Source organism: Phyllopteryx taeniolatus, chromosome 3 (genome assembly GCF_024500385.1).
Source record: "Phyllopteryx taeniolatus isolate TA_2022b chromosome 3, UOR_Ptae_1.2, whole genome shotgun sequence".
In the NCBI taxonomy this organism is placed as follows: domain Eukaryota; kingdom Metazoa; phylum Chordata; class Actinopteri; order Syngnathiformes; family Syngnathidae; genus Phyllopteryx; species Phyllopteryx taeniolatus.
The window spans coordinates 8,266,863-8,294,430 of record NC_084504.1 but is presented as its reverse complement, the minus strand read 5'-3'; the positions used below and the strand labels follow the sequence as shown (position 1 = coordinate 8,294,430).

General features: G+C 42.8%; 3 protein-coding genes across 9 annotated transcripts in view; 1 reads left to right on the top strand and 2 right to left on the bottom strand.

Moving 5' to 3' along the window:
* nf2a (NF2, moesin-ezrin-radixin like (MERLIN) tumor suppressor a) overlaps positions 1-8,657 on the bottom strand; it is a 70,370-nt gene extending 61,713 nt beyond the window's left edge. Inside the window, exons 1-4 of one of the 6 annotated variants that reach the window (XR_009787623.1) lie at positions 8,016-8,653; positions 3,164-3,289; positions 1,731-1,817; positions 1,574-1,630 (exon numbers count right to left, since the gene is read on the bottom strand). Coding sequence is in view for 5 of the 6 variants with exons in the window: in XM_061766815.1 (XP_061622799.1) it covers positions 1,574-1,630; positions 1,731-1,817; positions 3,164-3,289; positions 8,016-8,129 (384 nt within the window). In the remaining variant the exon portion in view is untranslated. Of the gene's footprint in view, positions 1-1,573; positions 1,631-1,694; positions 1,818-3,163; positions 3,290-8,015 lie in introns of all 6 variants that reach the window. The other 5 variants (XM_061766815.1, XM_061766819.1, XM_061766817.1 and 2 more) reach the window with 5 other exon arrangements.
* Positions 8,658-8,888: 231 nt separating this feature from the next.
* fbxo21 (F-box protein 21) lies at positions 8,889-19,900 on the top strand. 2 transcript variants are annotated; one of them, XM_061766813.1, is made up of 12 exons: positions 8,889-9,151; positions 9,852-9,987; positions 10,844-10,953; positions 11,329-11,450; positions 12,602-12,748; positions 12,823-12,962; positions 14,956-15,092; positions 15,167-15,346; positions 16,489-16,621; positions 16,931-17,121; positions 17,200-17,357; positions 19,502-19,900. In XM_061766813.1, the coding sequence occupies exons 1-12, from the start codon at positions 8,919-8,921 to the stop codon at positions 19,690-19,692; spliced, it is 1,878 nt and encodes a 625-aa protein (XP_061622797.1). In that variant the 5' UTR covers positions 8,889-8,918; the 3' UTR covers positions 19,693-19,900. The 2 variants fall into 2 exon arrangements, with proteins under 2 accessions (XP_061622797.1, XP_061622798.1); XM_061766814.1 differs by having other exon boundaries at positions 17,200-17,364.
* Positions 19,901-21,449: 1,549 nt separating this feature from the next.
* LOC133474803 (gastrula zinc finger protein XlCGF8.2DB-like) lies at positions 21,450-25,575 on the bottom strand. The gene is made up of 2 exons (XM_061766832.1): positions 25,325-25,575; positions 21,450-23,969 (listed from the first exon to the last, which is right to left on the bottom strand). The coding sequence occupies exons 1-2, from the start codon at positions 25,419-25,421 to the stop codon at positions 22,924-22,926; spliced, it is 1,143 nt and encodes a 380-aa protein (XP_061622816.1). The 5' UTR covers positions 25,422-25,575; the 3' UTR covers positions 21,450-22,923.
* Between the last annotated feature and the right edge of the window lie 1,993 nt (positions 25,576-27,568).

Here is a 27,568-nt window from a genome sequence, read left to right as displayed (position 1 = left end):
GGCCCACTTCTGGATATAAATCGGATAAGTATCTGACGTCAGTGCAGTATGGACGCTCACGGGGCAAGCATCCGGACCCATACGTCATCACGTGGAGACAAACGTCACAATGGTTCGACAAAACAGACACACCACAAAACGGCAACGGCGGACGAAGGAGCAGAAAACAGTCAATGGTGAAAAGAAAATGCTTTACAACTGCTAAATATAAGAAAATATATTTCAATCCTTGAAATTGCCACAAATGACAAGACCTCCGCGAGGAGCCGCATTTACTGTACTTCCGTAAAAACGCCGCCACGCAGTTGTGCCTCATGCCCTGCAGTGTGAAAGAAGCCTTCGTGTCTTCAGAGTTCCCTTTTTGTGGAACGGTCCTTCTCTTTCACTCAAACTGTCTTTGCTGTTAATGCCACTGCAGAGATCCTCATTATGTTGTTGCAATACGCCAGAGGGATCTGTGAGGATGAGGCAGCCATTTTGCATTCACCCAATACCAGACAGCAAAATAAATGGGGTTCTTTCTGAGATATGAATATATATGAATTTGCGAACGTGTTGGAACTATTCCATCTCTTTACCGTTCTTACGACTGTATAAAGACAGGAGGTTCAGTGAGTAGTGAGTATAATTTATGCACTTGTATCTGCAGAGTTTAAAGGGAAACACGTAAAATTGTGCAACTCACATGATTTTTATCAAGCTGTTTATGTCTTTGCCGTTATGCACTTTTGTCTTTACCATTATAAAAAGAAGTGTATTTTGGGGTCTTTGTTCACGAGTGAGGGAAGAATGGAGCAGGAAAGCAACAGGCAGATCGGTGCAGCGTCTGCAGTAATGCAGACTCTGTATATCAGTCAGTCGTGGTGAAGAAAGAGCTGAGCCGAAAGGCGAACCTCGCAATTTACCGGTCGATCTATGTTCCTACTCTCACTTAAAAAGAACAAGATCATGGATTCAAGCGGCCGAAATGAGTTTCCCCTGCTCGTTGTCCTGGCTCTCCCTTAGAGATACGGTGAGAAGCTCGGTCAATTATGTCTTCAATATGTCTTCTTTATTTTAATCAAATATTATTCAAAAACAAAAACACATATCTACCTACTTTTTTCACACATGGCATAAGGTTTGCATTTGCGTTTTTGTGTGTGTGCGTGTTTATGATCCTGTTAGCATGTGTTTTTCATCCTATTTGTGTGTGCGTGTAGTTTTGTGTTATTTGACTGTTTGTGTTCACTGAGGTTATTTGCATGCATGTGTGTGTGTTTGTGTGTGTGAGAGGAAGACAGGGAAGGAGAGCGAGGGAGAGAGTGCGCAGGAGCGAGTATGTGCGTGTCTGAAAGCATGTGTGAGAGAGGTTCATTCAGTAGAACACAATTTAGAGTAACAACTTGTCATGACTGACATTTAACATCCAACTGTTTTTCACTTAAATGTAGCCTGTAACACAAGGCATTTCAGTAATGTGGTGTCTCAGTCTGAACACTCGGTGGGCACTATGTAAAAGGAGAAAACAGTGGATAATAAATGAAGAACAACAGAGTCTTGTGGATATACAAGAAGACGGATGCCATGTTACCTGTTGCTGGTTGAGTGCCAAATTCTGTTGTGAATATTTTTGTTCTTCTGCTCGTATCTTAACAATAAAAAAAAAAAAAAACAACTCTCAGCAAACCAGTGTATGTGAATATGAACCAGACCTGCAGAAAAAAGAGATGCTGCGTGATGTCCTGCACCAGCTCCTCTTCAACGTTCTCCGGGTAGAACTTGGCCAGGAAGTGGAGGGTGATGGGCTCCTCCTTGGGGACCTCCTGATCCAGCACCTGACACACACAAGATGGCTGTCAGCATCGCAGCGAAAATGAGGTGTCACAAAATTTTCAAAGTTGGGAAAAATTTATGGGAATTAAGATATCCTTTATTGATCCACAGAGGGGAAATACAGTTGTTAGAGCAGCAGTAAAAATAAATAATAACATAATTATTTTTTTATTATTATAAATGTGTATTATTATTGTGTATTATATAAACAAACATATATTACATTTAAATTAGATTTTACACCGATCTGACCGGTTTGGTCGGTATCGGCCGATAATTAGCATTTTATGCTGATCGGCTTTCATGTCATAATTCGCAGATCCGATCAATGACGTCATCGATCGGCTCCCTAAAAGACATTTACTCCGAGTCGCCGTCGCGTATTAATTCAAAAGCTAGTGTATTTTTAGCCTTGTTCAGTGTCTTGTGTCGTAGTACTGTAACAATCTGACGGCCAATTAAAAAAATTTCAATCTAGTCGACAAAAAAACACGTCGTCGGTGTGGGACTATTTTGCGGCGTCTCAGACAAACAACACGTAAGTTATTTGCAGTCTGTGCACAACTGTAGTACGTCGTGGGGAACGTCACCTAATGCTTCAACACAACAAATTTGATCGGGCACCTGAAGAATGTACACAAGGAGGCCGCGTTCAAGCAACGCAGCGTGGGGGGGTGGGGTGAAGGAAAAGCCAAACGGACGCATACTCCGGACAACACCCGTCCATATAGCTGGGACAGTGAAAAAGTTAGACTAAGCATGACATAAACAGTATTTGTTAAAGTAATTTAATGGCTAACTAATTTAATTACAGTAAGTTAGCACCCATTATTTCTGTTATGTTGATGTTGTAATGTTGATTTGATCTAAACTTATGTCAGTGGCCAATCCTTGAATGCCCCCCAGAGGTCATTGATGTTTTAACTTTTGTCTAAAATGCTAGAGAATACTTTAAGATACCCAGTATACAGTACACAAGTATATACAATAAATGAACAAGTCATGTAAATAGACACATTGCTCCATCTTTTGATCGGATTGGTGATCGGTTCTCGTTTTATTTTAAACTTGCTGATTGGTGATCGGCCCCAAAAATCCTGATCGCATAAAGCCTAATTTAAATATTCATGGAATAAATGTGATAAAATGGGAATTTGCCATTTTTTTCTAGTTACGAGCAGACAGACAGATAGAATTCACTTACTAAGTACATCACAAATGTACTAGAAATGTTGCAGCCCTTTCCAACCAGAGTGCTTAGCTTGAAAATCCTTTTGCGTGTTTTGATGGGATTTGTTTTGATTGTGTTTTGCTCAGCACGCCGGTACCGGCCAGCCGAGCATCTCACCTTCTTGTCCATCTTGAGCCAGGCGACCGTGTCCTTGACGTGGTACCTGAGGCCGAAGAACCAGGTCTCCCTCAGGCCCAGAGTTCTGCACACCAGCTCGAACAGATCCTTCCCCTTCCACTTCATCTGAATCACACGCAATAAACAGTACCAAATCGCTCCGAGTGTCACTCAGGATTTAGCATTAATACTTTTGTAAAGGCGGATTTAGTCGAGCAGCTTTCAACCACTTTGACGTGACAGCTCATCAACTCATAATAATAGTATATATGCGCAACCAACTTCCGCAATCGGCAAAACAAGTGAAAGCACTTCCTTCCGGCACGGGTAAATGACTCTGCCCTATGGAAGGAGTCAGGGACAAAGCACCTGTAGGAACTTTAAACATCCACAATGTCTTTTGTTATTACATAAATGTCTTCAAGAGCAACCAAAGATGACAATATCCCATGTTATGCTTCATTCGTTTTTACATATATCATATCATATTTGTATAAATAAATGATACACAGTGGGTACATACGTGTAACTTTTGTCTGAAGACACCAGCCATAGAGAATTTTTTTTTAGCAAGTTTGGCTCCAAACAATCATGCCATCAACCCAGTTATGCTCGTTAGCATCGCAGGCAGAACAATTTCATGCTCTTCCAATAGTGGGCAGAGGTACAATTGAGCTGACCTAAGTGACATTTTCCATTCCATATTTCCAGTTTGGTGATGTATGTAAAATGTATGCCTAAGTACAACAAAACCAATTAAGACTATTTTATAAATTTTTGTCATCCATCCATCAATTTTCTTCCGCTTATCCGAGGTTGGGTCACAGGGATAGTAGCTTTAGCAGGGAGGCCCAGACTTCCCTCTCCCCAGCCACTTCCTCCAGGTCTTCCGGGGGGATCCCGAGCCCAGCCGAGAGACATTGTCTCTCCAGCGTGTCCTGGGTCGTCCCCGGGGTCTCCTCCCAGTGGGACGTGCCCGGAACACTTCACCAGGGAGCTGTCTAAGAGGCATACTAAATAGATGCCCAAGCCACCTCATCTGGCTCCTCTCAATGTGGAGGAGTAGTGGCTCTACTCTGAGCCCCTCCCAGATGACCGAGCTTCTCACCCTAATCCATTATTGTATTTAATTATATTATTAGATTAATTCGATCAAAAATAAATGTGTGAAAATGTCAAATTATTTTTTTTTATTTTCTTTTATTATATTATATTGCATATTATATAAATATTTACGTATCATATTTATTGCATGTAAAAAAAATTATATTATGGAAATAAACATTAACACGTCAAATTAGTTTATCTGACAGACATCTTTTTAATAGCATTTACTGTATTTTATTTAGTGTGTATTAAAGATAAATGCAGCCCTATGGGGGGCAGAAGCCAGTGCAAACTGTCGGCCGGTCCCAAGCCCGGATAAATGCAGAGGGTTGCGTCAGGAAGGGCATCCGGCTTAAAACTTTGCCAAAAAAATATGAGCGTTCATCCAAAGAATTCCATACGGGATCGGTCGTGGCCCGAGTTAACAACGTCCGCCACCGGCGCCGTCAACCTGCAGGGCACCGGTGGAAATTCAGCTACTGTGGGTCAAAGTCGAAGAAGAAGATGAGGTGGAAAGCGGGTTCTTTGGCAGAAAGAGAAGAGGAAAGCACAGATCCTAGAACTGAATGCGGGGACTTTGAATGTTGAGACTATGACAGAAAAATCTCGGGAGTTGGTTGACATGATGATTAGGAGAAAGGTTGATATATTGTGTCTCCAGGAGACCAGGCGGAAAGGCAGTAAGGCTAGAAGTTTAGGGGCAGGGTTTAAATTATTTTACCATGGTGTAGATGGGAAGAGAAATGGAGTCTGGGTTATTTTAAAAGAAGAGTTGGCTAAGAATGTCTTGGAGGTGAAAAGAGTATCAGATCGAGTGATGAGGCTGAAACTTGAACTTGAGGGTGTTATGTATAATGTGATTAGTGGCTATGACAAACAGGTAGGATGTGACCTAGAAGTGAAAGAGAAATTCTGGAAGGAGCTAGACGAAGTAGTTCTGAGCATCCCAGAAAGAGAGAGAGAGTCGTGATTGGTGCAGATTGTAATGGAAATGTTGGTGAAGGAAATAGGGGTGATGAAGAAGTGATGGGTAAGTATGGCATCCAGGAAAGGAACTTGGAGGGACAGATGGTGGTAGACTTTGCAGAAAGGATGGAAAAGGCTGGAGTGAACACGTTTTTCAAGAAGAGGCAGGAACATAGGGTGACCTACAAGAGCGGAGGTAGAAGCACGCAGGTGGATTACATCTTGTGCAGACGATGTAATCTGAAGGAGGTTACTGACTGTAAGGTAGTGGTAGGGGAGAGTGTGGCTAGACAGCGTAGGATGGTGGTGTGTAAGATGACTCTGGTAGTGGGGAGGAAAATTAGGAAGACAGGCAGAGAAGAGAACCATGTGGTGGAAGCTGAGACAGGACGAGTGTTGTGCAACTTTTCGGGAAGAGGTGAGACAGGCTCTCGGTGGACGGGAGAAGCTTCCAGAAGACTGGACCACTTCAGCCAAGGTGATCAGAGAGGCATGCAGGAGAGTACTTGGTGTATCTTCTGGCAGGAAAGGAGAGAAGGAGACTTGGAACATCACAGTAGAGGAGTTAGCTAAGAAGGAGTGGGACACCGAGAGGACGGAGGAGAGGCGAAAGGAATACATTGACATGCGACATAGGGCAAAGGTAGAGGTGGCAAAGACCAAACAAGAGGCATATGTTGACATGTATGCCAGGATGGACACTAAAGAAGGAGAAAATGATCTATACAGGTTGGCCAGACAGAGGGATAGAGATGGGAAGGATGTGCAGCAGGTTAGGGTGATTAAGGATAGAGATGGAAATATGTTGACTGGTGCCAGCAGTGTGCTAGCTAGATGAAAAGAATACTTCGAGGAGTTGATGAATGAGGAAAATGAGAGAGAAGGGAGAGTAGAAGAGGCAAGTGTGGTGGACCAGGAAGTGGCAATGATTAGTAAGGGGGAAGTTAGAAAGGCATTACAGAGTATGAAAAATGGAAAGGCAGTTGGTCCTGATGACATTCCTGTGGAGGTATGGAAGCATCTAGGAGAGGTGGCTGTGGAGTTTTTGACTAGCATGTTCAATACAATTTTAGCATGTGAAAAGATGCCTGAGGAATGGAGGAAAGGTGCGCTGGTCCCCATTTTTAAGAACAAGGGTGATGTGCAGAGCTGTGGGAACTATAGAGGAATAAAGTTGATGAGCCACACAATGAAGTTATGGGAAAGAGTAGTGGAGGCTAGACTCAGGACAGAAGTGAGTATTTGCGAGCAACAGTATGGTTTCATGCCTAGAAAGAGTACCACAGATGCATTATTTGCCTTGAGGATGTTGATGGAAAAGTACAGAGAAGGTCAGAAGGAGCTACATTGTGTCTTTGTAGATCTAGAGAAAGCCTATGACAGAGTACCCAGAGAGGAACCGTGGTACTGCATGTGGAAGTCTGGAGTGGCAGAGAATCGTGTTAGAATAATACAGTGTACGAGGGCAGCAGAACAGCGGTGAGGTGTGCTGTAGGTGTGACAAACGAATTTAAGGTGGAGACGGGACTGCATCAGGGATCAACCCTGAGCCCCTTCCTCTTTGCAGTGGTGGTGGATAGGCTGACAGATGAGGTTAGACTGGAATCCCCGTAGACCATGATGTTTGCAGATGACATTGTGATCTGCAGCGAAAGCAGGGAGCAGGTGGAGGAATAGTTAGAAAGATGGAGGCATGCACTGGAAAGAAGAGTATAGTGAGTATATTGGTAGGATGATGATGAAGATGGAGCTGCCAGGCAAGAGCGCTAGAGGAAGACCAAAGAGAAGGTTGATGGATGTCGTGAGGGAAGACATGATGGCAGTTGGTGTTCGAGAGGAGGATGCAGGAGATAGGCTCTCATGGAAAAGGATGACGCGCTGTGGCGACCCCTAACGGGACAAGCCGAAAGGAAAAGAAGATGTATTAAAATTACATATATTTAAATTTGTAACTTATTCACTTTATTTTAAAAATTAAATCATGAATCATTTTTTTTTCATCCTTTTTGAGGTACTTTGTGTATTTTATTATATTTATATAATACACGTATGCACTAGCGGCACAGTGGACGACTAGTTAGAGCGTCTGCCTCACAGTTCTGAGGACCGGGGTTCAATTCCCGGCCCCGCCTGTGTGGAGTTTGCATGTTCTCTCCGTGCCTGCGTGGGCAACCAGTTCAGGGTGTACCCCGCCTCCTGCCCGATGAAGCTGGGATAGGGTCCAGCACGCACGCAACCCTAGTGAGGAGAAGCAGCTCAGAAAATGGATGGATGGACGTATGCACTTAATGTAATAGAAATTGAACATATCTTTATATAATGCACTAAATGTAATAAAAATTTTACATATATGTTAATAAGAATGTTTTTAATGTATTTGTTGTATACTTCTATGTAGTTAGCTGCATTATTTATCTATATTTGTCACTTACATTTGTATTGTTTTATTCCCAAATGTATTTTATTAACATTCTCTTACTTACTATTTTTATTAAACAAATTGCGTTTATTTTGATGTATTAAATAACTACATATTTCAGAAATGTACAAAAATATTTTACCATGGAAAATAGTGCTTAGAAAATCGCCATACCCATTTCATTATTATTATTATTATTATTATTATGTAGTAGTAGTAGTAGTAGTAGTAGTAGTACTCTTGCGTCCATAGATCTCTGCTCCCATCTAGCGTCACTATAGGATACCTTCACCACTATGGCGAATGCCACTTGTGGTTTCTGTTTTTTGTTCCTTTTTCTTTCGTTGTTTGTCGACTAACCTCGCAGCTGAATTCCATGTCCGACTCCATGGTGCAGATCCTCACGTTGAAGTTCCGGTTTTGTTTCCTCATCAGAGAGTTAAATCCCATTTTGCCCGCCAAGTAGCTCGCCATGGCCACAAAAAATATCAACTAAAAACTATCACTAAACAGTCCTCAACAAGCCCAAGGTGTCCATGAACGCACCGTCAAACCACTTTAACTCACATTCCGGCGTCTTTAGCCTGGGACAATCCAGTTTCTAAACTAATTTCAAACTGACAAGCCAAAAGTTGGAGCATAGTTGCGGTGGGGCCGACACAAACATGCTCCCGGATTAGTAATCATACATATTAGCCAATTTTGAGGGGTTTTACAATTTGTTAATAGAACACGTCTTCTCCACAGAAGTGTTACATTTTCATTTTGTTCCGAGACGCGAAGCTAGCTAGCACTTTTGCTTCATGTCCACACTGTTGAACGATGCCACGTTCAGGTACCGTATGATAATGTGGGAACCATGCTGACAAGCGCCACACTGATGATGGTAAACGGGTGTGTATTCATGAATTTGTGTATTTTATGTCATAACAACACAGTAATGTGTGTTTTGTCATTTTCATGTCGTTGTTTTGTCTTTTGGGGTTTATGAAGTTGAATTGAGGGTTAAGTAGTGTTAATTCCTAGGAAAAAGGGATCACACCTAATCCCGCCCTCTTCAACCGGACTAGCTAATAGTCGCGTGCTGCATTTGGGAACCGTCGGAACATGTCTTGACCACGCTCAGTGCATTTTGTCTCGCTTCTTTTCCGAAACCAACCAATCATGGAACAGCGTTTACCTTCTGCCCCGCCTCCTCGTCCAGCCCCCTGCGCCATAAGGGGGCGGGACTGGGGCGGTGAGGTAATCGGGTAAACAGAAAAGATGGCGGCGTGTGTCGCCGGAGAGAGGTTGTCGAGCCCGACCGGGGCTGGTGGCGCAAATCGCGACCGCCGCGGCGAGAAGTTGACGGATTTGCCCACCGAATTGTTGGAACACATCTTGTGCTTGCCGGTGCTCGAGCACGTCGACATTTGTAATGTGTCCTGCTGCTGCCTGCGCCTGCGCGACCTTTGCCACGGCCCAGGGAAGGTGTGGGGGCACCAGTACAAACTCAGGTCATTATTATTATTTTTAGATGATTGTTATACATGAGTAGGATTGTTATTATTAGTCATGTTCTGAGATTAACCTCGTTGCGTGTCTTCTTCCTGGTTCCGCACCCCGTCAACTGTCATTGCTTGACGTTCTGATGATGCATCACATTTTCAACATAGACTGATGAACCTTAATGATTTTTTTTTTTTTTAGTTTAAAGTAAGTCTTATCACAGCCAAATTTAATGCAAATGTAAATGCATGAGCTTGTGCGTCACCCTACTAATAATACAACAGGGGTGAAGCCATCGTTTCAGAAGTGATGGGGACATATTATTCAAGAGTCAGCCAACTTTTACGAGCAAATGATCATTATCTTGCATTCGACTGCTCCTCTCAACAGTGGACAAAGAACTAAAAAAAAACAAAGGGGTTAAACTTTGGATGAGGTAAAACACAAAATACCATTCTTGACAGCAAGCTTATTCCACACAAAATGAAAAGGGTTTGAAAAATACTTGTAATATTATTTTAAAGGCCAAAATCCTCTTATTTCAGCCACTCTAATGTGAATACGTTCTGATTTCCTTTGTAATAGCAGACAAATTTTGCATTTCAAATAATCTGTGTTCCGAAACGTGTGCTGTTTTGCCAGTAAAGCTTTTGACAACAAAGCTGTAACGCTATTTGAACGTTGCAACCTGACAACGACACTTTTTAGATGGCCGCGGCTGCAGAGGTTTTACCCGCAGAATGAGAGCTGCGACTGGCTGCGCGAGTACAAAACGCGCCACCGGGTGGGCGTCCAAATCCGGAGGACGGTGGAGTCCATCTCCAAACGCTTCTTCATGGAAGTGGTGAGTAGACAGTGAAGACAATTAAACATTGCATGTTTAAACACCAAAAGGTTCAACCAAACCATATCATTTTGTTTTCTTGAACGTCTAGTAGCTTAATGCTTAACATCCAAAGCGAAGCACTTTAGACTGGTTAACGGAATTTAGTATCAATGTTACAGTACGGCACGGTGAGTGACGGGTTACCACATCTGCCTCACAGTTCTGAGGACCGGGGTTCAAATCCCGGCCCTGCCTGTGTGGAGTTTGCATGTTCTTCCCGTGCCTGCGTGGGTTTTCTCCCGGCACTCCAGTTTCCTCCCACATCCCAAAAACATGCGTGGTATGTTAATTGAAGACTCGAAATTGCCCGTAGGTGTGAATGCGCGTGCGAATGGTTGTTTGTTTGTATGTGCCCTGCGATTGGCTGGCGACCAGTTCAGGGTGAACCCCGCCTCCTGCCCGATGATAGCTGGGATAGGCTCCAGCACGCCCGTGACCCTAGTGAGGAGAAGCAGCTCAGAAAATGGATGGATATTCTCTCTGTTCTGTGGGAACTATTACTGAAGCTTACTTCGGGACCTTCTTTGCCTCTTCTGCGGCTGATTACCCTGCATCTCTTCCAGTAGAGCTCAGTGCTGCCTGGCAAGTTGTGGCACGACGTGGTACTACACTGCAGGCACACAACTCTAAATTGGCACTTCCCTTCATAGTATAATGTAAAAAAACAACAACTGGAAAACGATGGCTTAAAAATATACTATATAAAATATATATATATATATATATATATATATATATATATATATAGTAAGCAGTGGAACACTGAACTGAACGTGGGGAAAACTGAGTATCTTGTAACCGATTTTTGTTCCAGCCATGCATCGGCCAGGTGCTGGGCGACAGCTTCGCTGAGATCGAGTCGCTAGGGATGCCTGAGCATTTCTGCGAGGATGAGCTGCTCTTCATTCTTCACACCGATAGGAGGTGAGGCCTCTCTTTGTGTCTCTAACTGGTGGTGGGAAGTAATGAAGTACAAGTACACTCGTGCCTTGACTTACAAGTGCCCCAATTTACAAGTTTTTCCAGTTATGAATCATCGCTTGGTCCTTTATTTATTTTATTTATTTTTTAATTTGTGTTGCGAGCCAGAATTGTGAAAGACAAAATGGAGCAATTAAAATACGGTGATGCCCTTGCATGTGGGCGAGGAGAGCCAGTTGCCGATGCACTTTGAGACATTTATTGAACAGGACAAAAAAAAGAGTTGGATTCGTACTTCTACTTTTACAAGAGTATTTGTTTACATAAGTATCTGTACTCTCCTCAGCCGCTAACCCCTCTCTGTGGTTGTCCATATAGGAAAAGCCTGACATTGAAGTATTATGCAAAGAAGATCCTTTACTTCCTGAGACAGCAGAACATCCTGCGCAGTCTCAAAAGCTTCCTGGAGCAGCCGCCCGAGCAGCAGTCGGCACTCGCAGGTGTTTTTTTTTTTATTTTTTTTTATTTATTTATTTTTTTTATAAAATCCACCCCCTGAAATCAGTTTAATTTAGCAAGATGAAATTTGGTAGGGATGTCCATCGTGAGGAGGCCCACAAAAAGGTCTCAGCAGCCATGCATGAAAATACACAGGAACTCAGAAATTTTGCTTTTAAGCAGCCATTTTCCAGGGGTCCAAGATACTGTAAAGTAAGTAAGAGTTTTTGAAAATTCAGCCCCCGAAAAGCCACTTTCGCTTAGAAACATGAAATTTGGTTGACATGTCTGTCATCCAAGTACTAACCAGGACCGACCCTGCTTAGCTTCAGAGATCGGGCAACCTCAGGGTAATTTGCGGACTATCATGAGTAATCCATAAAAGTAAGTAAAAGACTTTTATAATTTACATAGTCACTCCCACCACACCAGTTGTTCAGCGGGGTTCACGACCCTTGTCCTGCATGCTTCTTCTGCTGTCCTAGTCCTGTCCTAGCTTGTCCTGTCCTTCCCTCAGAGGGTGTACCACTACTGCCCCATACAACACTCAAATCTAATGTTTCAGTTATAATACAGCGGCAGCTTAAAAACTCCACTTTGACACAGTAAAACTGTTCCGGCATAAAATGGATACAAATCCTCCATTTTGCTTGACCTACCAGCTGAACAGGACAAAAATAAATAAATAAATAAATATTTTTTTTAAATAAAATCAATTCTGCCACTGTTGCTAGTATCACGCACAGGAAATTTGGTAAACGTCGAACATGAATACTCTCTCACAAAATTCTCAAGAAGCCATGGCTATAAACGCACAGGAAGTCGGACACTTTTGCTTGAAGCATCCTGCGGCACCTATCAAGACAAACTCCCCCAAACAGTTTTTGAAAATGTAGCCCCTGAAGCCCATTTCACTCAGCAACATTAGATTTGCTAGGTATGTCTATCATGGGTAGACGCACACAAAAGTCTCACCAAGGCATGCTTGAAAAGACACAGGAAGTCTGCCATTTAGTTTTTGCAATTTTACGGCCATTTTCCAAAGGGGTCCTTCAGAGGGGAACTCCTCCTTGAGAGTTTATCTACTTACTTCTAAATCATGAGTAATAATTCTCTCAGAACGGCTTCTGCTATGTACTGTATGTGTTTCCAGGTGCCATCCTGGTGGACCAGTACTGCAACCCGCTGACCGAAGTCACGCTGGACGGAATATCGGCGCAGCTAGACGACGTTGCGGGGATGGTCAAGAAGACGCTGCGGGCGAAGAATCCGTCCCACCCCAGCCTTCGCGTGGCTCCAGGTGACATGGCAAAAATCCGTCAAAGCGTCTGTCCCTCTGTGCTGATGCCCACTTTGCACTTTGCCATCTTGCAGGCGGGGAGCGTCTCCTGCTGGAGGACTTTGAGCTCCAGCGGCAGGTGTTCTGTGCCCTGAACGCCGTCTTGTACGACCAACTGCAGTACAAGGGTGACCAGTTAGACTACTACAACCCCCTCAACTCCTACATCCACCAGGTAGATCTTCAGAGGTTGGAATTTAGTTTGGGGAGTCAATTTCGCCATAAGGTGTGTTTGCGACTGTCCCATTTCACCCAAAAAGTGTAGATTTTCTATTGAAATGAACTGCAAGCAGACAATGTCAACGCAAACAACAAAATATGTCCGACAAAGTTCTCCCTCCTCGTACTCTGCTGTCGTTCTTTCAAACGCTACAAATATTTCTTCGATGGCCGCCCTTGGTCATTCGCATTCAGCATTGCTACAATATACATCTTTACACAATAATCACATTCACAACACTTTACGCTCACTCTTGGTATCTGCCGAGCAATGTGTTGATCACTAACATGTCTCTTCTCTATGTAAGCGGCTAGCGAGCTAAGCTAAACTAGCGAACTTGAAAGGCATTAATTAATGACTATTCAGTCAATTGGGTTAGTTCTACACACATTGCCTTTTAGTTCATAGCTTTGATATTGATACTGGTTATAAAGAACCTGGAGTCAAATGTTCATTTTAGTCTATGCTGCGAGATGCCAAGAAAAGGGATGTTCATAATTTGGACGGCCTCTATTTAAACCATGCAAACATTTTTGACCCAGCCCCCTGAACCGGGATCGCTCAAATTCAAACGATGCTCAAGCCTACACACACATGCAAGCTTGTTGATAATTTCTCGCTCGCCGCCTTCTCATCTGGTCAGTAAACGTGCTCCAAAAACAACACACACACATAGTGTGGTGTCTCGTAAAACCACTAGGGACACTACGCCAAGGAGTGACTAGATGTGTGGCGTCGAGTAGGATACGAGGAAGAAAAGAGTTGATGGTGATGATGATTAAGAGAAAAAAAGAAGACGAAGAAGGTAGTGTTGTGGTAACTACTGTGGGCTAACTAAAAAATAAAGCGTAGTAAAAGGAATTACAAACGTGTTTCTTGGAAATACAACCCATACACACCTTCATGTAAAGTAAATCCAGTATCGATACAATCAATTGATTACCTTTTAAATCGATATATTTTCGTCCGGAAGGCTAACTTGCCAGGCACAGATTGATCCAGTTGGATCGCAGGAACATAAATCTCTACATTGATATAATGAACGAATCATTACACTACTAATAACCATACTCAGAGGCGTATATTCTTTATGCTTTTGCGAAAAATATTACAGCAGATTACTGAGGCACTATTGGTCGTTGTTAAAAGTCTTCTTTGTTTGTATCTTAATGATTGTATTGTACTGCCCCAGCTGGCCAGGTTGCAGACACCAGAAGTAGTCGCAATAAATTAATCATGAGCACAACCTGTTTAATTCTTTACGTTCTATTTGACTATGTTATTACCATATGTTATGAAGTAAATATTATAGAGTGCTATTTTCATGATTTAAAAAAACACCACAAACATTTTTGTTTTTGTTTTTTGTACTGGGGAGGCTGGAATTAATTCATGGCATTTCCATTCATTTCAATGGGGAAAGATTATCTGAGTTACGAGGGTGGTCAGAGAAAAAAACTAAACATACTATATGTAAAGGCAGAACTGTATACTACATGATCAAAATGACTCGTTTTATCACATAAATTATTCCATCCATCCATTTTCTGAGCCGCTTCTCCTCACTAGGGTCGCGGGCGTGCTGGAGCCTATCCCAGCTGTCATCGGGCAGGAGGCGGGGTACACCCTGAACTGGTTGCGAGCCAATCGCAGGGCACATAGAAACAAACAACCATTCGCACTCACAGTCATGCCAATGGGCAATTTAGAGTCTCCAATTAATGCATGTTTTTGGCTTGTGGGAGGAAACCGGAGTGCCCGGAGAAAACCCACGCAGGCACGGGGAGAACATGCAAACTCCACACAGGCGGGGACGGGGATTGAACCCGGGTCCTCAGAACTGTGAGGCTGACGCTCTAACCAGTCGTCCACCGTGCCGCCACATAAATTATTGTTAACGCTAAAAATCTTTGATTTAGTATCATTTGACCCGAATTCCATCTCGCAGGTGCTGCTCCGCCGCAAGGGCATCCCCATAAGCCTCTCGGTGCTCTACATGACACTGGCCCAGAGGTTGGGCGTCAAGCTAGAGCCGGTCAACTTCCCCAGCCACTTCCTGCTGCGTTGGTGCCAAAAAGCACAAGGGTACTTGAAAGCAACACTCTGCCATAGCATTTTGTATATTATATTTGGTTAATGCCAGCCCCCCCAACCCAAAGGAGCGACGACATCTATGACTACGTGTACATCGACGCTTTCGGCAAAGGCAAGCAGATGACAGCCAAAGAGTGCGAGTACCTCATCGGGCACCAGGCCAGCGCCGACTACTACGGCGGCATCGCCACCACTGAGGTGCTGCTCAGGATGGTGGGAAACCTGCTCAACATCGGGAAACGAGGGTAACCGTTCACTTTAGCTCCTAAATTTTAAGTATCCATTCCAAAGCAGCAGGGGGCGCTATAGCCAGTAACTAAGGACATTTCGGTCAAAGGGAAGACACAAGAAAGTCCATCCTATCCATCCATTTTCTGTACTGCTTCTCCTCACTCGGGTCGCGGGCGTGCTGGAGCCTATCCCAGCTATCATCGGGCAGGAGGCGGTGTACACCCTGAACTGGTTGCCAGCCAATCGCAGGGCACATACAAACAAACAACATTCGCACTCACATTCACACCTACGGCCAATTTAGAGTCTTCAAGCAACCTACCATGCATGTTTTTGGGATGAAACCCACTCAGGCACGGGGTGAACATGCAATCTCCACACAGGCGGGGCCGGGATTTGAACCCCGTTCCTCAGAACTGTGAGGATCTGCCTAATCAGTCGTCCACCGTGCTACACAAGAAAGTCAACAGTGGAAAAGTTCTTCAAGGACAGTGGAAAACGTGGGAATAATTATTTGTTTAAAAAATATATGTATATCCAATTACTGCTTATAAAAACAATTCAAAACAAAAAGAATGAATATTTTAATATACAGTATCAATTTTAGATTTGTATTTATTGTGGTTACTTCAAATAAAAATAAAATATTTTTATATTAAAAAAAAAAAAAGTGCAGGGCCTGTTGTGAAAACAATACAAGACAAAATAATATTTTTATTTAAATGTGTAGCCAATTGTGAAAATATATCTACGAAATATCACAATAAAAATATCCAAACAGCATTTTAAAATGGAGTTATTATTTTTATTCTTTGTATTAAATTATTATCATTTTAAGTAATGAGGGTCTGCAATTGTGGTCAGATGAGACTAAAATAAAAAAATGAATGAGCATTTCAGAAATGAGGCTTTACAATTAAAATGTTTTTTAAAAATGGCATATTATTGTATTAAATGAGAATTATTTCTGCAAATATTTTTTAAATAATATAAAATTGCTTTTAAGAAATACCCTAACATTGATAAGCAACGTAAAATTGATTATTAATCGCAGCTAGCTAGTCTTGGGGATCTCTGTAAAAGGTAAAACATAAAGTTGAACCTGTAATGAGAAGGAAAGAAGAAGTCTTTTTTGTTTGTTTGTTTTGTTTTTGAGGGAAGGCAACGAGAAGTCTTACCAGCTCCTGAGGGACACGCTGGACCTTTTCCTCACCATCAACCCAGACAACGTCCCATATCTTCTGCTGCAGGCCAGACTCTACTTCCACCTCGGCATCTGGCCCGAGAAGGTACACGTGTGCGCGGGCACTCTCTCACACTCCCTCTCTCTATCGGACAAACTCTGACACTCACTCAATCACACACACACTCACTCACTGACTGTCACTCTCTCGCTGTCATTCGCTCGCTCGCACACAATCTCTCACAGGCACACACACACCTTCTCTCACTGACATACTCATATTCATACACAGTCACTTAGACTGCCCCCCAAACTACCTCTCACACTTACACACTCGCTCTCATGCACTCTCTCACTGTCTCGCTCTCACACGCACCTTGGTGACATGGTGCCTTCGTCGGTCGGTCCCGGGCAGGTTCTGGACATCCTGCAGCACATCCAGGCGTTGGACCCGTCCCAGCACGGCGCGGTGGGCTACCTGGTGCAACACACGCTGGAGCACATCCAGCACAAGAAGCACCCCACCGCACCCGAGGTGAAGCGGCGCGCGACGGCCGACCACGGGGACGTCCGCTACTCCGTGGGCCTCGTCATGAAACACAAGAGGTGCGTTCAGGAACGGCGCAGACGTTCTGGCCTTTGCCCCGCCGCTGTTTTCCACTTTCCGGCTCTGCTGCGTCACAGGTCGGGTTACAACTGCGTCATCTATGGCTGGGACCCCAAGTGCACCATGAGCCAGGAGTGGATCACCACCATGAGGGTCCACCAGCTCCCAGATGGCGCCGAGCAGCCCTTCTACAATGTCCTGGTGCAGGACGGCACCTGCCGATATGCCGCGCAAGGTGAACGGTACCGACCAAGGGAAAGCATAACTATTCAAGTATAAATCATATTTAATGTTGGCATCATAGGGATGACGTCCTGGCTTTAATTTGAGTATATTAGCATTTTAAGGACCTTCCAATAATGTTATTTTGAGATCCTTATTTTAATAAATAATGAGATAGGCGCCAGAACGCTTGTGACACTAGTGAGGATAAGCGGTACGGAAAATGGATGGATGGATGTTGGTTTTGTTATAATACAGAAATTAGTTACAGTATTTTCGCGACCATAGCGCCCACCGTATTAAAATGCGCAGTCTCAGTTACGGGGTCTATTTCTGTATTTAACACATGCATAAGGGCATGTGTTAAATGGGCGCAGGCCTGGTAAAACATGCGCTAGCTTAAAACATATGGTAGCATGCATGCACGCTAAAACAATGTTTTTAAAAAGGCAGCGGGAGCAAAACTCAGTTCGGTTGTACTTTATTGAAGTATTTAACAATGTACTCGCGTTATCAATCCTCATCCACAAATCCATCAAAGTCCTCATCTTCTGTATCCGAAATGAACAGCTGGGCAAGTTCTCCATCAAACACGCTAGGTGCCGCCTCGTACTTGTCGGAGTCAGTCTCGTTGCCGTGCGGCTCCTCAGAAATGATGCCGGCTTTTACGAAAGCTCGAACAGTGCAAGCTGACAAGGTAGCTCAAGCATCCACAATCCATTCACAAATTGTAGCGTAACTCGCCCGGCATTGCCTCCTCGTCTTAGTAAAGCTGTGTTCGCCATCTGTCATCCATCGCTCCCACGGCAACTTTTCCACGTAATCCGCCAGAAGTTGCTGTGCCACGGTAGTCCTTGCCCGGATGGATAGATGGCGCCGTTTCATAAAACGAAAGCACCAAGACGGACCTCCTTGAAAATGTTCGATTTTGATTTCTTCTGCAAGCATTATTTCCCTTAGTCGAATGGTGACTGTAGAGACGTTTCTCCCGGCTGTTCTTTGCTCATTAATTCATTGCTGGTTGGTCTTCCAACTCAGGCCACCTCGCCTTGTTTCCGCGGAAACTCAGCTTCGTTTTCTTGACTTGGCGAAGCTCGTTTTCCTGCTTCCTCCACTTGCGAACCATGGATTCGTTGATCTTGAATTCTCTCACGGCTGCTCGATTCCCATGTTCCTCCGCGTAACTGATAGCTTACAGTTTAAACTGTGCTTCGTAAGCGCCATTTTCGGGGGGCCTTAGCCAAACCGATGTTGTTTTGCACAATGCACACCCCGGCGCTATATACCTACTGGGGGCGCGGCTTTAGCGTCCTCCTTCACGCACCCTTCCCCCTTTACGTCAGCATGCTGTCCTCAGCCACGTCCGCTTTTCCTCTGTATAAGTACCGTGTCGGCAGGAAATGCTCCCAGTCAGTCAAGCGGTCAAAAAAAAGTCACACAAAAAAAAAATAAGTCAAGCGGAGCGCTCATCACACAACAACATTTATAGATGTTGGAACTCGGTGCACACATAAGGCACGCCGTCCATTTTGGAGAAAATTTAAGACTTAAGTGCGCCTTATGGTCGTGAAAATACAGTAGTCTTTCATTGTTAATGTAAGTAATGGCAGAAATGAAAAAGATGAGGTTATATGTGAATTAGGACAAATCAAGTAAAATAATTCCAAAACATAATGAGGTTATTTTTTATTTCAAAGGACTTTTAGATTCATCACACTTCATCACAGTTCTGAGGACCCGGGTTCAAATCCGGCCTCGCCTGTGTCTGAGTTTGCATGTTCTCCCTGTACCTGCATGGGTTTTCTTCGGGTACTCCGGTTTCCTCCAACATCCCAAAAACATGCATAGTAGGTTAATTGAAGACTTTAAATTGCCCGTAGGTGTGAATGTGAGTGCGAGTGGTTGTTTGTTTCTATGTGCCACGCGATTGGCTTGCGACCCCCCGCCTCTCGCCCAGAGTAAACTGAGATAGGCTTCAGCACGCCCGCGATCTGCGTTAGCATAAGCGGTACGGAAAATAGAATAATCTGTCGTTGTGAATTTTTTTTATTGAAAATACTTTTTTAAAATTCTATTAGATTAATAACAAAGAAAAGTATGATCAATTATTAATTTCTATTTTCAATTTTCATTGTTCATCCCGGCTCCTTTTTCCAGAGAACCTGGAGCCCCACTCGGACCCTCTGGAGATCGGGCACCCCGAGGTGGGCCGCTACTTCTGCGAGTTTGCCCGCACGCACTACGTGGCCAACGACGAGCTGAGGACGCTCTACCCCGATGACTCGGACCACACGGAGGAGGAGGCACGCGACCTCTACCCACACGTGCGCCCGCCCACGCCCATGTAGCCACATTTCCCATCAAGTCACATCTAACATGAAAAAGAAAACACATGGAGATAAACATTGATTGGCCACTTCATTAGGTACACCTGCACAGACTAATTACATCAAGTCCCATGCAAAAAGTCATTTGTGCTAAATAAGGCCACCAGAATATTAGGAACAGCAACCAACAACCACCGTAATTGTTAATATTAAAGATAAATGTCGTGTATGCCTATGTCAACTTTGTGTTTGTTTATATGTATTATCAAATTCAAAGGTCATAATTATGATTAATGTAAAAAATTAAAAAGGACAAAAATATCATTTGCAATCTTATCCTGAAGTGAAATTAAATTATAATTACTATATATATTTTAAAAAGTATAAATATAAGTACAAAAATAGTGTTCATTATTTTCATTCTGATCCTGAACAGAAATTCTACCATCATAAATACTATAATATAAAAATATTATAAATTTTATAAAAAAAGACTTTTTTTTTTTTTTTTTGTGGTCCTTAAGGAAATACAAGGATCATATTTAATTTTATAAATTGTAAACAGTAAAAAAAAAAATTTAATTACTGTAATTGTGATTTCTGAAGGGAAATTCTAAGTAATGAATTTCAAAAATATAATTAAGAAATGGAAATTATAATTATACTGGACTATACTATTATATTGCCAGCACGGTGACCGTCTGGTTAGCACATCTGCCTCACAAGTATTCAAATCCCGGCCCTGCCTGTGTGGAGTTTACTTGTTCTCCCCGTGCTTGGGTGGGTTTTCTCAAGAGTCGCGGACACTCCGGTTTCTTCCCACATCCCAAAAACATGCGTGGTAGGTTAATAGAAGACTCTAAATTCCCCGTAGGTGTGAATGTGAGTGCGAATGGTTGTTTGTTTGTATGTGGCCTGCGATTGGCTGTCGAGCACTTCAGGGTGTACACCGTCTCTTGCCCAAAGATAGCTGGGATAGACTCCAGCACGCCCGTGACCCTAGTGAGGATAAGCGGTGAAGAAAATGGATGGATATACTATTATTCATTCATTCATATTCCATTCCGCTTATCCTCACAAGGGTTGCGGGAGTGCTGGAGTCTATCCCAGCTATCTTCGGGCAAGAGGCGGTGTACACCCTGAACTGGTTGCCAGACAATTGCACTCACATTCACACCTAAGGGCAATTTAGAGTCGTCCTACACTGCATGTTTTTGAGATGTGGGAGGAAACCGGAGTGCCCGGAGAAAAGCCAAGCAGGCACGGGGAGAACATGCAAACTCCACACAGGCGGCGCCGGGATTTGAACCCCGGTCCTCAGAACGGTGAAGCAGATGTGCTAACCAGTCGACTGCAGATATACCATTATATTAATTAGAATTATACTTACAATACATTCCACAATTTATGTCTGCAGCCTTTTATTTACCTATTTTATAGGTCAAATGTGAATTTTTTTTTGGGGGGGGGGGGTCTACATTATGCTTATTGTTTTTAGCTATTAAAATTTTTTTTCCTTTTGATCTGGTTCTGCAGGTTTATAGTCAGGCGTGCTGGTTTACCAAATATGCTTCTTTGGCCCAAAATAAACATGATCACACAGCATTAATAACAATAATTATACTGTAATCATACATTTACAATGACACCATTGAGCCCACTGAGGATATGCAGGTATACCTAATAATGTGTCCCGGTGTGTTGTGTTGTGTTGTGTTGAATGCAAAAAGACTAAATAGTGTTACAAACAAAATGGAAAAAGGACAGTAAACCCCAGGTGCTGTCAATCATCTTTAACAAACAAAACAAACGAATGCTTGTAGGAAAGCCTAAAAAATGTTTGCCAAATGACTTTCATGCACATTTTTTTTATCTGTGACATTATCAGCCCAGCAGGAATTAACAGTAAAAACATGAAAAGACAATTTGATACCTGGTTGGGAAAACCCTTTCAGCATTTATTCCATCCCCTTGATTTCCAGCCCAAGGTCAACGTACTAGTACACTCTTTGTTCTCACCAGGAAGAAAAATCAGCATACCAGTAGAAAGACTGTCATACTAGTAACCTTATTTCAACTACGGTATGACATTTCTGCTCACTAGTAGGACAACTACGTTACTCGTGAGGTAGTGGACCTTTTAGTGGTACTAATAGGGTCCAGGAGGCTACTAGTGTGTGAAACATACTTACTAGTTGGGACTAGTAATGTTATTAGTACAGCACAGTAGTTTGCTAGTAAGGTTTAATGGTGTACTAGTCGGTCAAAGGTGACACTAATAGTGGTAAAAAAAAAAATACTACGATAGTCATTCAAGTCATGTGCCATAGTTATTCTACTAGTGCGCTGAATTGTGTTATCAGTGAGGACAAAGCATGTACTAGTACATGTACTTTAAGCTGAATATCAAATAGCATTTGTTCGATACGCTTGATATTCAGATTAAATAATGTCCCTGTACTACTGAAAACAAGTTAATTAGTAAGACAGTCGTTCCACTACTGCACTGAATTGTTTTCATAGTGAGGACAAAGAGCATACTAGTACATGGAACTTAAGCTGGACATCAAATAAACACTGCCCTGTGATCATTCATTTGATATCCTTGATAACGAAGCTACGAGTGCGTAAAAGATACCTACTGGTTAGACCTAGACGTGTTACTAGTGCAGCATAGTAGTTTACTGGTAAGGTTTAATTGCATACTAGTGGGTTGAAAGAGGTACTAAGTAGTGGGAAATAAAAAAAACATCACCAGTAAGACAGTCGTTCTACTAAGGGCTGACAGGTCTGGACAAAGAGCGTACTAGTACATAGTAGTAGTTGGACCTAGTAGTGTTACTAATGCAGCACAGTAGTTTACTGGTAAAGTTTACTTATGTACTGTACTAGTAGGCCAAAGTGGCACTAGTACTGGGTAAAAACACAAAAGCTACCCTTTGAGCATTTATTCAATATCCTTGATAAGGACTCTACTAGTGCATGACACATACCTACTAGTTGGGTTTAGACGTGTTACTAGTGCAGCACCTTAATTTACTAGTTAGGTTTAATTACATATTAGTTGGCCAAAAGGGGTACTAGAGGTGGGAAAAATGTCTCCGGGAAGCAGTAAGAAACAGTTGTTCTACCAGGGGCTTAATTGTCAGGAAAAAGAGCAAAACCGTATGTGGAGATTAAGCTGGAAATCAAGGATAACAAATAAATCCCCCAACGGCTTTAAAGCCATTGCAGGGGGCTCCTGTAAAACATTTATTCTCCTTTGTTGTGTGTCCGCATGTGTGTCGCAAAACTGTTGCGATTAGTATAGCTTCTGCCACACAATGAGCAACTGAAGGGTTTTTCTCCTGTGTGCGTTCTCATGTGGGACTCCACGTTGGCCTTTCGAGATAATGTTCGACCGCAAACGGAGCAACTAAAGGGTTTTTCTCCTGTGTGTTTTGTCATGTGTCTAACCATATCTGACTTTTGAGTGAACTTTTGTCCACAAACTGAACAACGAAAGGGTTTTTCTCCTGTGTGTGTTCTCATGTGTATGACCACGTATGACTTTTTATTGAATCTTTTACCACACAATGAGCAACTAAAGGGTTTTTCTCCTGTGTGTGTTCTCACGTGTGACTCCATATTTTGTTTATCAGTGAATGTTTTACCACAAACTGAGCAACTGAAGGGTTTTTCTCCCGTGTGACTTCTCATGTGTTTTATCACCTTTGCTTTTTCACTGAATGTTTTACTGCAAACCGAGCAACTGAATGGCTTTTCTCCTGTGTGTATTCGCATGTGTTTTACCAGGTTGGACTTTTGAGTCGCCGTTTTACCACAAACTGAGCAGGTGAAAAGTTCTTGACGTGTGCGACGTCTCGCGCATATTTGAGACGTCGTCTTGTTGCCGAGAGTCGTTTCCTTTTCAGAACTTTTCAACTGTTTGTCGTCACCCTCACAGTCTGTGTCGTTCATGTCGTCGCTGTCTGATAGCGGAGCTAAGAAGTTGTCTGGTGGGGTTCCTCTGCGGTGGTCTCCACTCGGACTCTGACGATTAAGGTGTGACCACTCGGGTGCTTCGTCTTCATCGTCTTCACTCTTCACAGAGACAACAGTCAGTAGCAACTGGCTGACATCAAACTCCTCCTCTTCTTCCTTAACATGGGGGGCCTGTGGATCCTCTTCTTCCTTTTTAATGCTGGGGGCCTGTGGATCCTCTTCCTCTTTAATGTGGGGTGCCTGTGGATCCTCTTCCTCCACACTGGAGCCTTCACCCTGCAGCTGAGGGGGACGACCATTCAGCTGCTGGCCGTCTGCAGGACACAAGCTAGTCAATAATGTCACGACAGTCCAACTACTGCCATACAGTCAGAAATGTCTTTCTAATGGGTGTTTCTGGTCAACAAAGAGAAGCGCGGAAAGAGAAGTTGGCAGACCACTGGGAGAATGTCATCCATTGTCTACCATTTCCAGTTGTTTTCTTCTCCACAGCGTTCTGTTAGTTTGTTTGTTGTTGTTTTTGTAAATCCTAGCTGTTAGTCAACACTACGGCACGCTCACAACAAATAAAAAACAAGTTCACGTTTCAGCGAACAAGAGTGACTACTACCGAACATTTCCGTGTGCCTTTGTGTTAGGCTGCTAGTAAGTGCAACAGCTTTCTTGTGATTTTTACATTTTCAACGACTGAAGAGTGGATCCTGATCCAACTGCTATCCACCTGGCAACGTAAATGCAACTTTCCGACAGGAAATTCACCAGCTGAGACAGCAGGTGGAAACCCTGACGTTGAAGCAAATGTTTAGCATTCATTTGAGCATCTTTAAGACGTCCAGTTCTTCACCAGGTAAGAGAAATTGTATTAACATGAGTAGCATGTCCCTCCTTGTCAGTGCATGTGACCAAAGGAGCGTAACATGGTCGGCTGATGTTGGACAACTGCTGCTTCGACTGCTTTGGCCTGGCTTCTCCTGGTGACCCGTAAGTGATGTTTTGAGGTTGAATACATTCAATTTCTGACACTGAATGTTACATTTGCAGCTGAAAATATGTTGAATTGTTTGAGCTGAAAAGTGTACATTGACTATTTTGATGGTAATAAAATGCAGTGTTAGCAATACAAATTCAAAACCTGATGGCACAGTTATACTGCCATAGCAGGTCTTGCGCTTCCAATTACAGGGTACAATAAACCTGTTGCCATTCATACAACACAATAAGTCGTAGTTTTCTCTCAGTCTATCAGCTTTGTCTTCAATTTGACATGCCCACATTTCACATTAAGTACATTTGTGAGTAAATTGAGACGATATAATTATTTAAGTATTCATACTTTTTGTGAATTTTTTGTTTGAGGGTCGTCCATATTCATCTCGAGTATTTACGTGTATAAATTTGCTTTCATGATGAGATACAAGCCAATCAGATGAATTTTCGCTCTGTCTAAAGGGATCCTGTGTGGGGAAAAAAAATAAGTCATTTTGCTTGGAGATGGACCAGACCATCAGCTAATGAAGCTGAACGAACTGATTTTTAAGGCAAACTGGGTGAAAGGAAAACATTATGATCTGTTGCCGTTAACTGCTGTAACGTTGCAAAACCGCCGAGATCCCCGTTACTTTCTTGACGAACGAACTGTTCAAAGGCGATGACGAGCGGACATACAGACCTTGGATGGACACAGCGCGATTGTTGCCGGGGGCTTGCAGCTGTTTTCGTTGTCGCTCGTTCTCCTCTCTTGCTCCTTCTTCCTCGAACGACGCCATCGTTCTTTGAAACAGTCTAAATATGCTTTTCGTTTCCCCGTAAACACTATTCAAACATTTGGATATTTACGTTCTTTCAAGTTTAGCTGCTCACCGTCGCTTGAAGCCTCGCCAACTTCCGTCTTTTTCTTCTTCGATGGTGCTTTTACGGCAGCTGAGCCTTCTTAACGTTAAACAATCAGACTGGGTAGAAGTGACGCACATATCCCCAATTTTCTTTTGCAGAGTCAAAAAGAACATTTCAAACATATCCGTAAATACATTCTTCCAAACCACAATCGACATTTCACATAACGCCGTTTCGTCTCGGACAAGTGACGTCACTTTTGACATTTATGTGTATGAGATTCGTCATTACAGAGATCAATTGCAGACATCTGCTATGTGAATTACGGATAAGTGAAGCTCTTTTGACATATCTCTACTCCATCATCTCCTCTTGCTTGTTTGGCTGTTGTTGACAACAACAACAACGACGACGACAACAACAGGCTGCTCTCCGACTGCCCTTCCAATTGGGTTCAATCATACATGGCTCGCTCTTGTGGACATAGTTCATCATCCCCATCGAAAAAGCTTTACCAACTGCACACGAAAAAACGACTTCAATAATGAGTCCATTGAACAAATTAGTGCAAATAAGATCAAGAAATATTGGACTTAAAAAATGTTTGAAAACAAAAAGGTTTGAATGGGTTCCTTGTACTTAAAACAAAGAAAACGGAACCGTATTTAAGGGAATGTGCTACACTGGATTGAACAAAAGTTTAAGCCACTATAGGAGTTTGGAACATTTCATTCAGTCCATTTCTTTCCGCCTATCACTAGAAAGAGTACCACACTTTGAGAATCACCGAGTTAGTACTTGAAAACGTCATAACATGTTCAATCGGATTTGGATCAGGGCTTAGAGATTCCCGAGATCTTTTGCTCTTAGCCATTCTTGGGTGTTTTTAGCAGTGTGTTTTGGATCATTATTCTGTTGCAAGATCCATGACCTGCCACTGAATATACTTTGATAGTCTCGATATTTCATTGTACCCTGCACAGATTCAAGACACCCTGTGACAGATGTAACAACGCAGCCCCAGAACATATCAGAGCCTCCTCCATGTTTCACAGTAGGAACAGTGTTCTTTTCTTGGTATGCTTCATTTTTGCATCTGTGAAGATGGAGCTGATGTGCCTTGCCAAAAACTTCCAGTTTTGTCTAGTCTGTCCACAGGACATTCTCCCAGAAGCTTTGAGGCTTGTCAACATGCAGTTTGGTACATTCCAGTCTTGTTTTTTTTTGTTTCCCCCCCTCTATCAGTGGTGTCCTTCTCGCTCATCTCCCATGAAGTCCACTTTGGCTCAAACGACGACGGATGGTGCGATCTGACACTGATGTACCTTGGAGTTCACCTTTAATTTCTTTAGAGTTTGATCTGGGCTCTTTTGTTACCATTCATATTGTCCGTCTCTTCAATTTATCATGAGTTTTCTTCCTGGGGCCACATCCAGGGAGGTTGGCTACAATCTCGTGGAACTTACATTTCTGAATAATACTGTATGTGCAACTGTAGTCGCAGGAACGTCAAGCTGCTTGGAGATGGTCTGATAGCCTTGACCTTTAAAGTGCTTGTCTATAGTTTTCTTGCGAATCTCTTGAGACAACTCTCTCCTTCGCATCCTCTGGTGCATATTTAGTGTGGTACACACCATGTCACCAAGCACCACAGTGATTACTTGTCACCCTTTAAACAGGCCGACTGACTGACTACACGTTTGAAAACATCTGTGATGCTAATTAGGGGACAGACCTTGTTTGAACATGTCCCGATGGTCAAATTATTTTCAAGGGGTACCATCATTTTTGTTGAGGCCAGTTTCATGAGTTTTTTTTATTCTTATTATTTAGAATTCTGTTGAGCCACAATTCAAAGGCAATGTCTGATTTACATTGGTCAATTTCCATAAATCTTTTCTTTATTATTACTTTTGTCAGATTCAAGTTATTTCTGTGACCACTGTGGATTTTTTTTTCATTAACAGAGGGGTACCAACATTTGTGTGTGTGTGTGTGTGTGTGTGTGTGTGTATATAAACTGTGTGCAATTAATTATCCAAAATATTCACCATAAATCAATAAAAATACTTGTTCTCAT

What these genes read in the sequence shown, in the direction of transcription:
- LOC133474803 (XM_061766832.1), bottom strand. Translation starts at nt 25,421, where the DNA reads ATGGCGTCGTTCGAGGAAGAAGGAGCAAGAGAGGAGAACGAGCGACAA. An exon ending in TCGCGCTGTGTCCATCCAAG is followed by an intron (nt 23,970 to 25,324) that starts GTCTGTATGTCC and finishes TGTGTCCTGCAG; the next exon opens with ACGGCCAGCAGCTGAATGGT.
- fbxo21 (XM_061766813.1), top strand. Translation starts at nt 8,919, where the DNA reads ATGGCGGCGTGTGTCGCCGGAGAGAGGTTGTCGAGCCCGACCGGGGCT. An exon ending in GGGCACCAGTACAAACTCAG is followed by an intron (nt 9,152 to 9,851) that starts GTCATTATTATT and finishes GACACTTTTTAG; the next exon opens with ATGGCCGCGGCTGCAGAGGT. An exon ending in CTCGTCATGAAACACAAGAG is followed by an intron (nt 17,122 to 17,199) that starts GTGCGTTCAGGA and finishes GCTGCGTCACAG; the next exon opens with GTCGGGTTACAACTGCGTCA.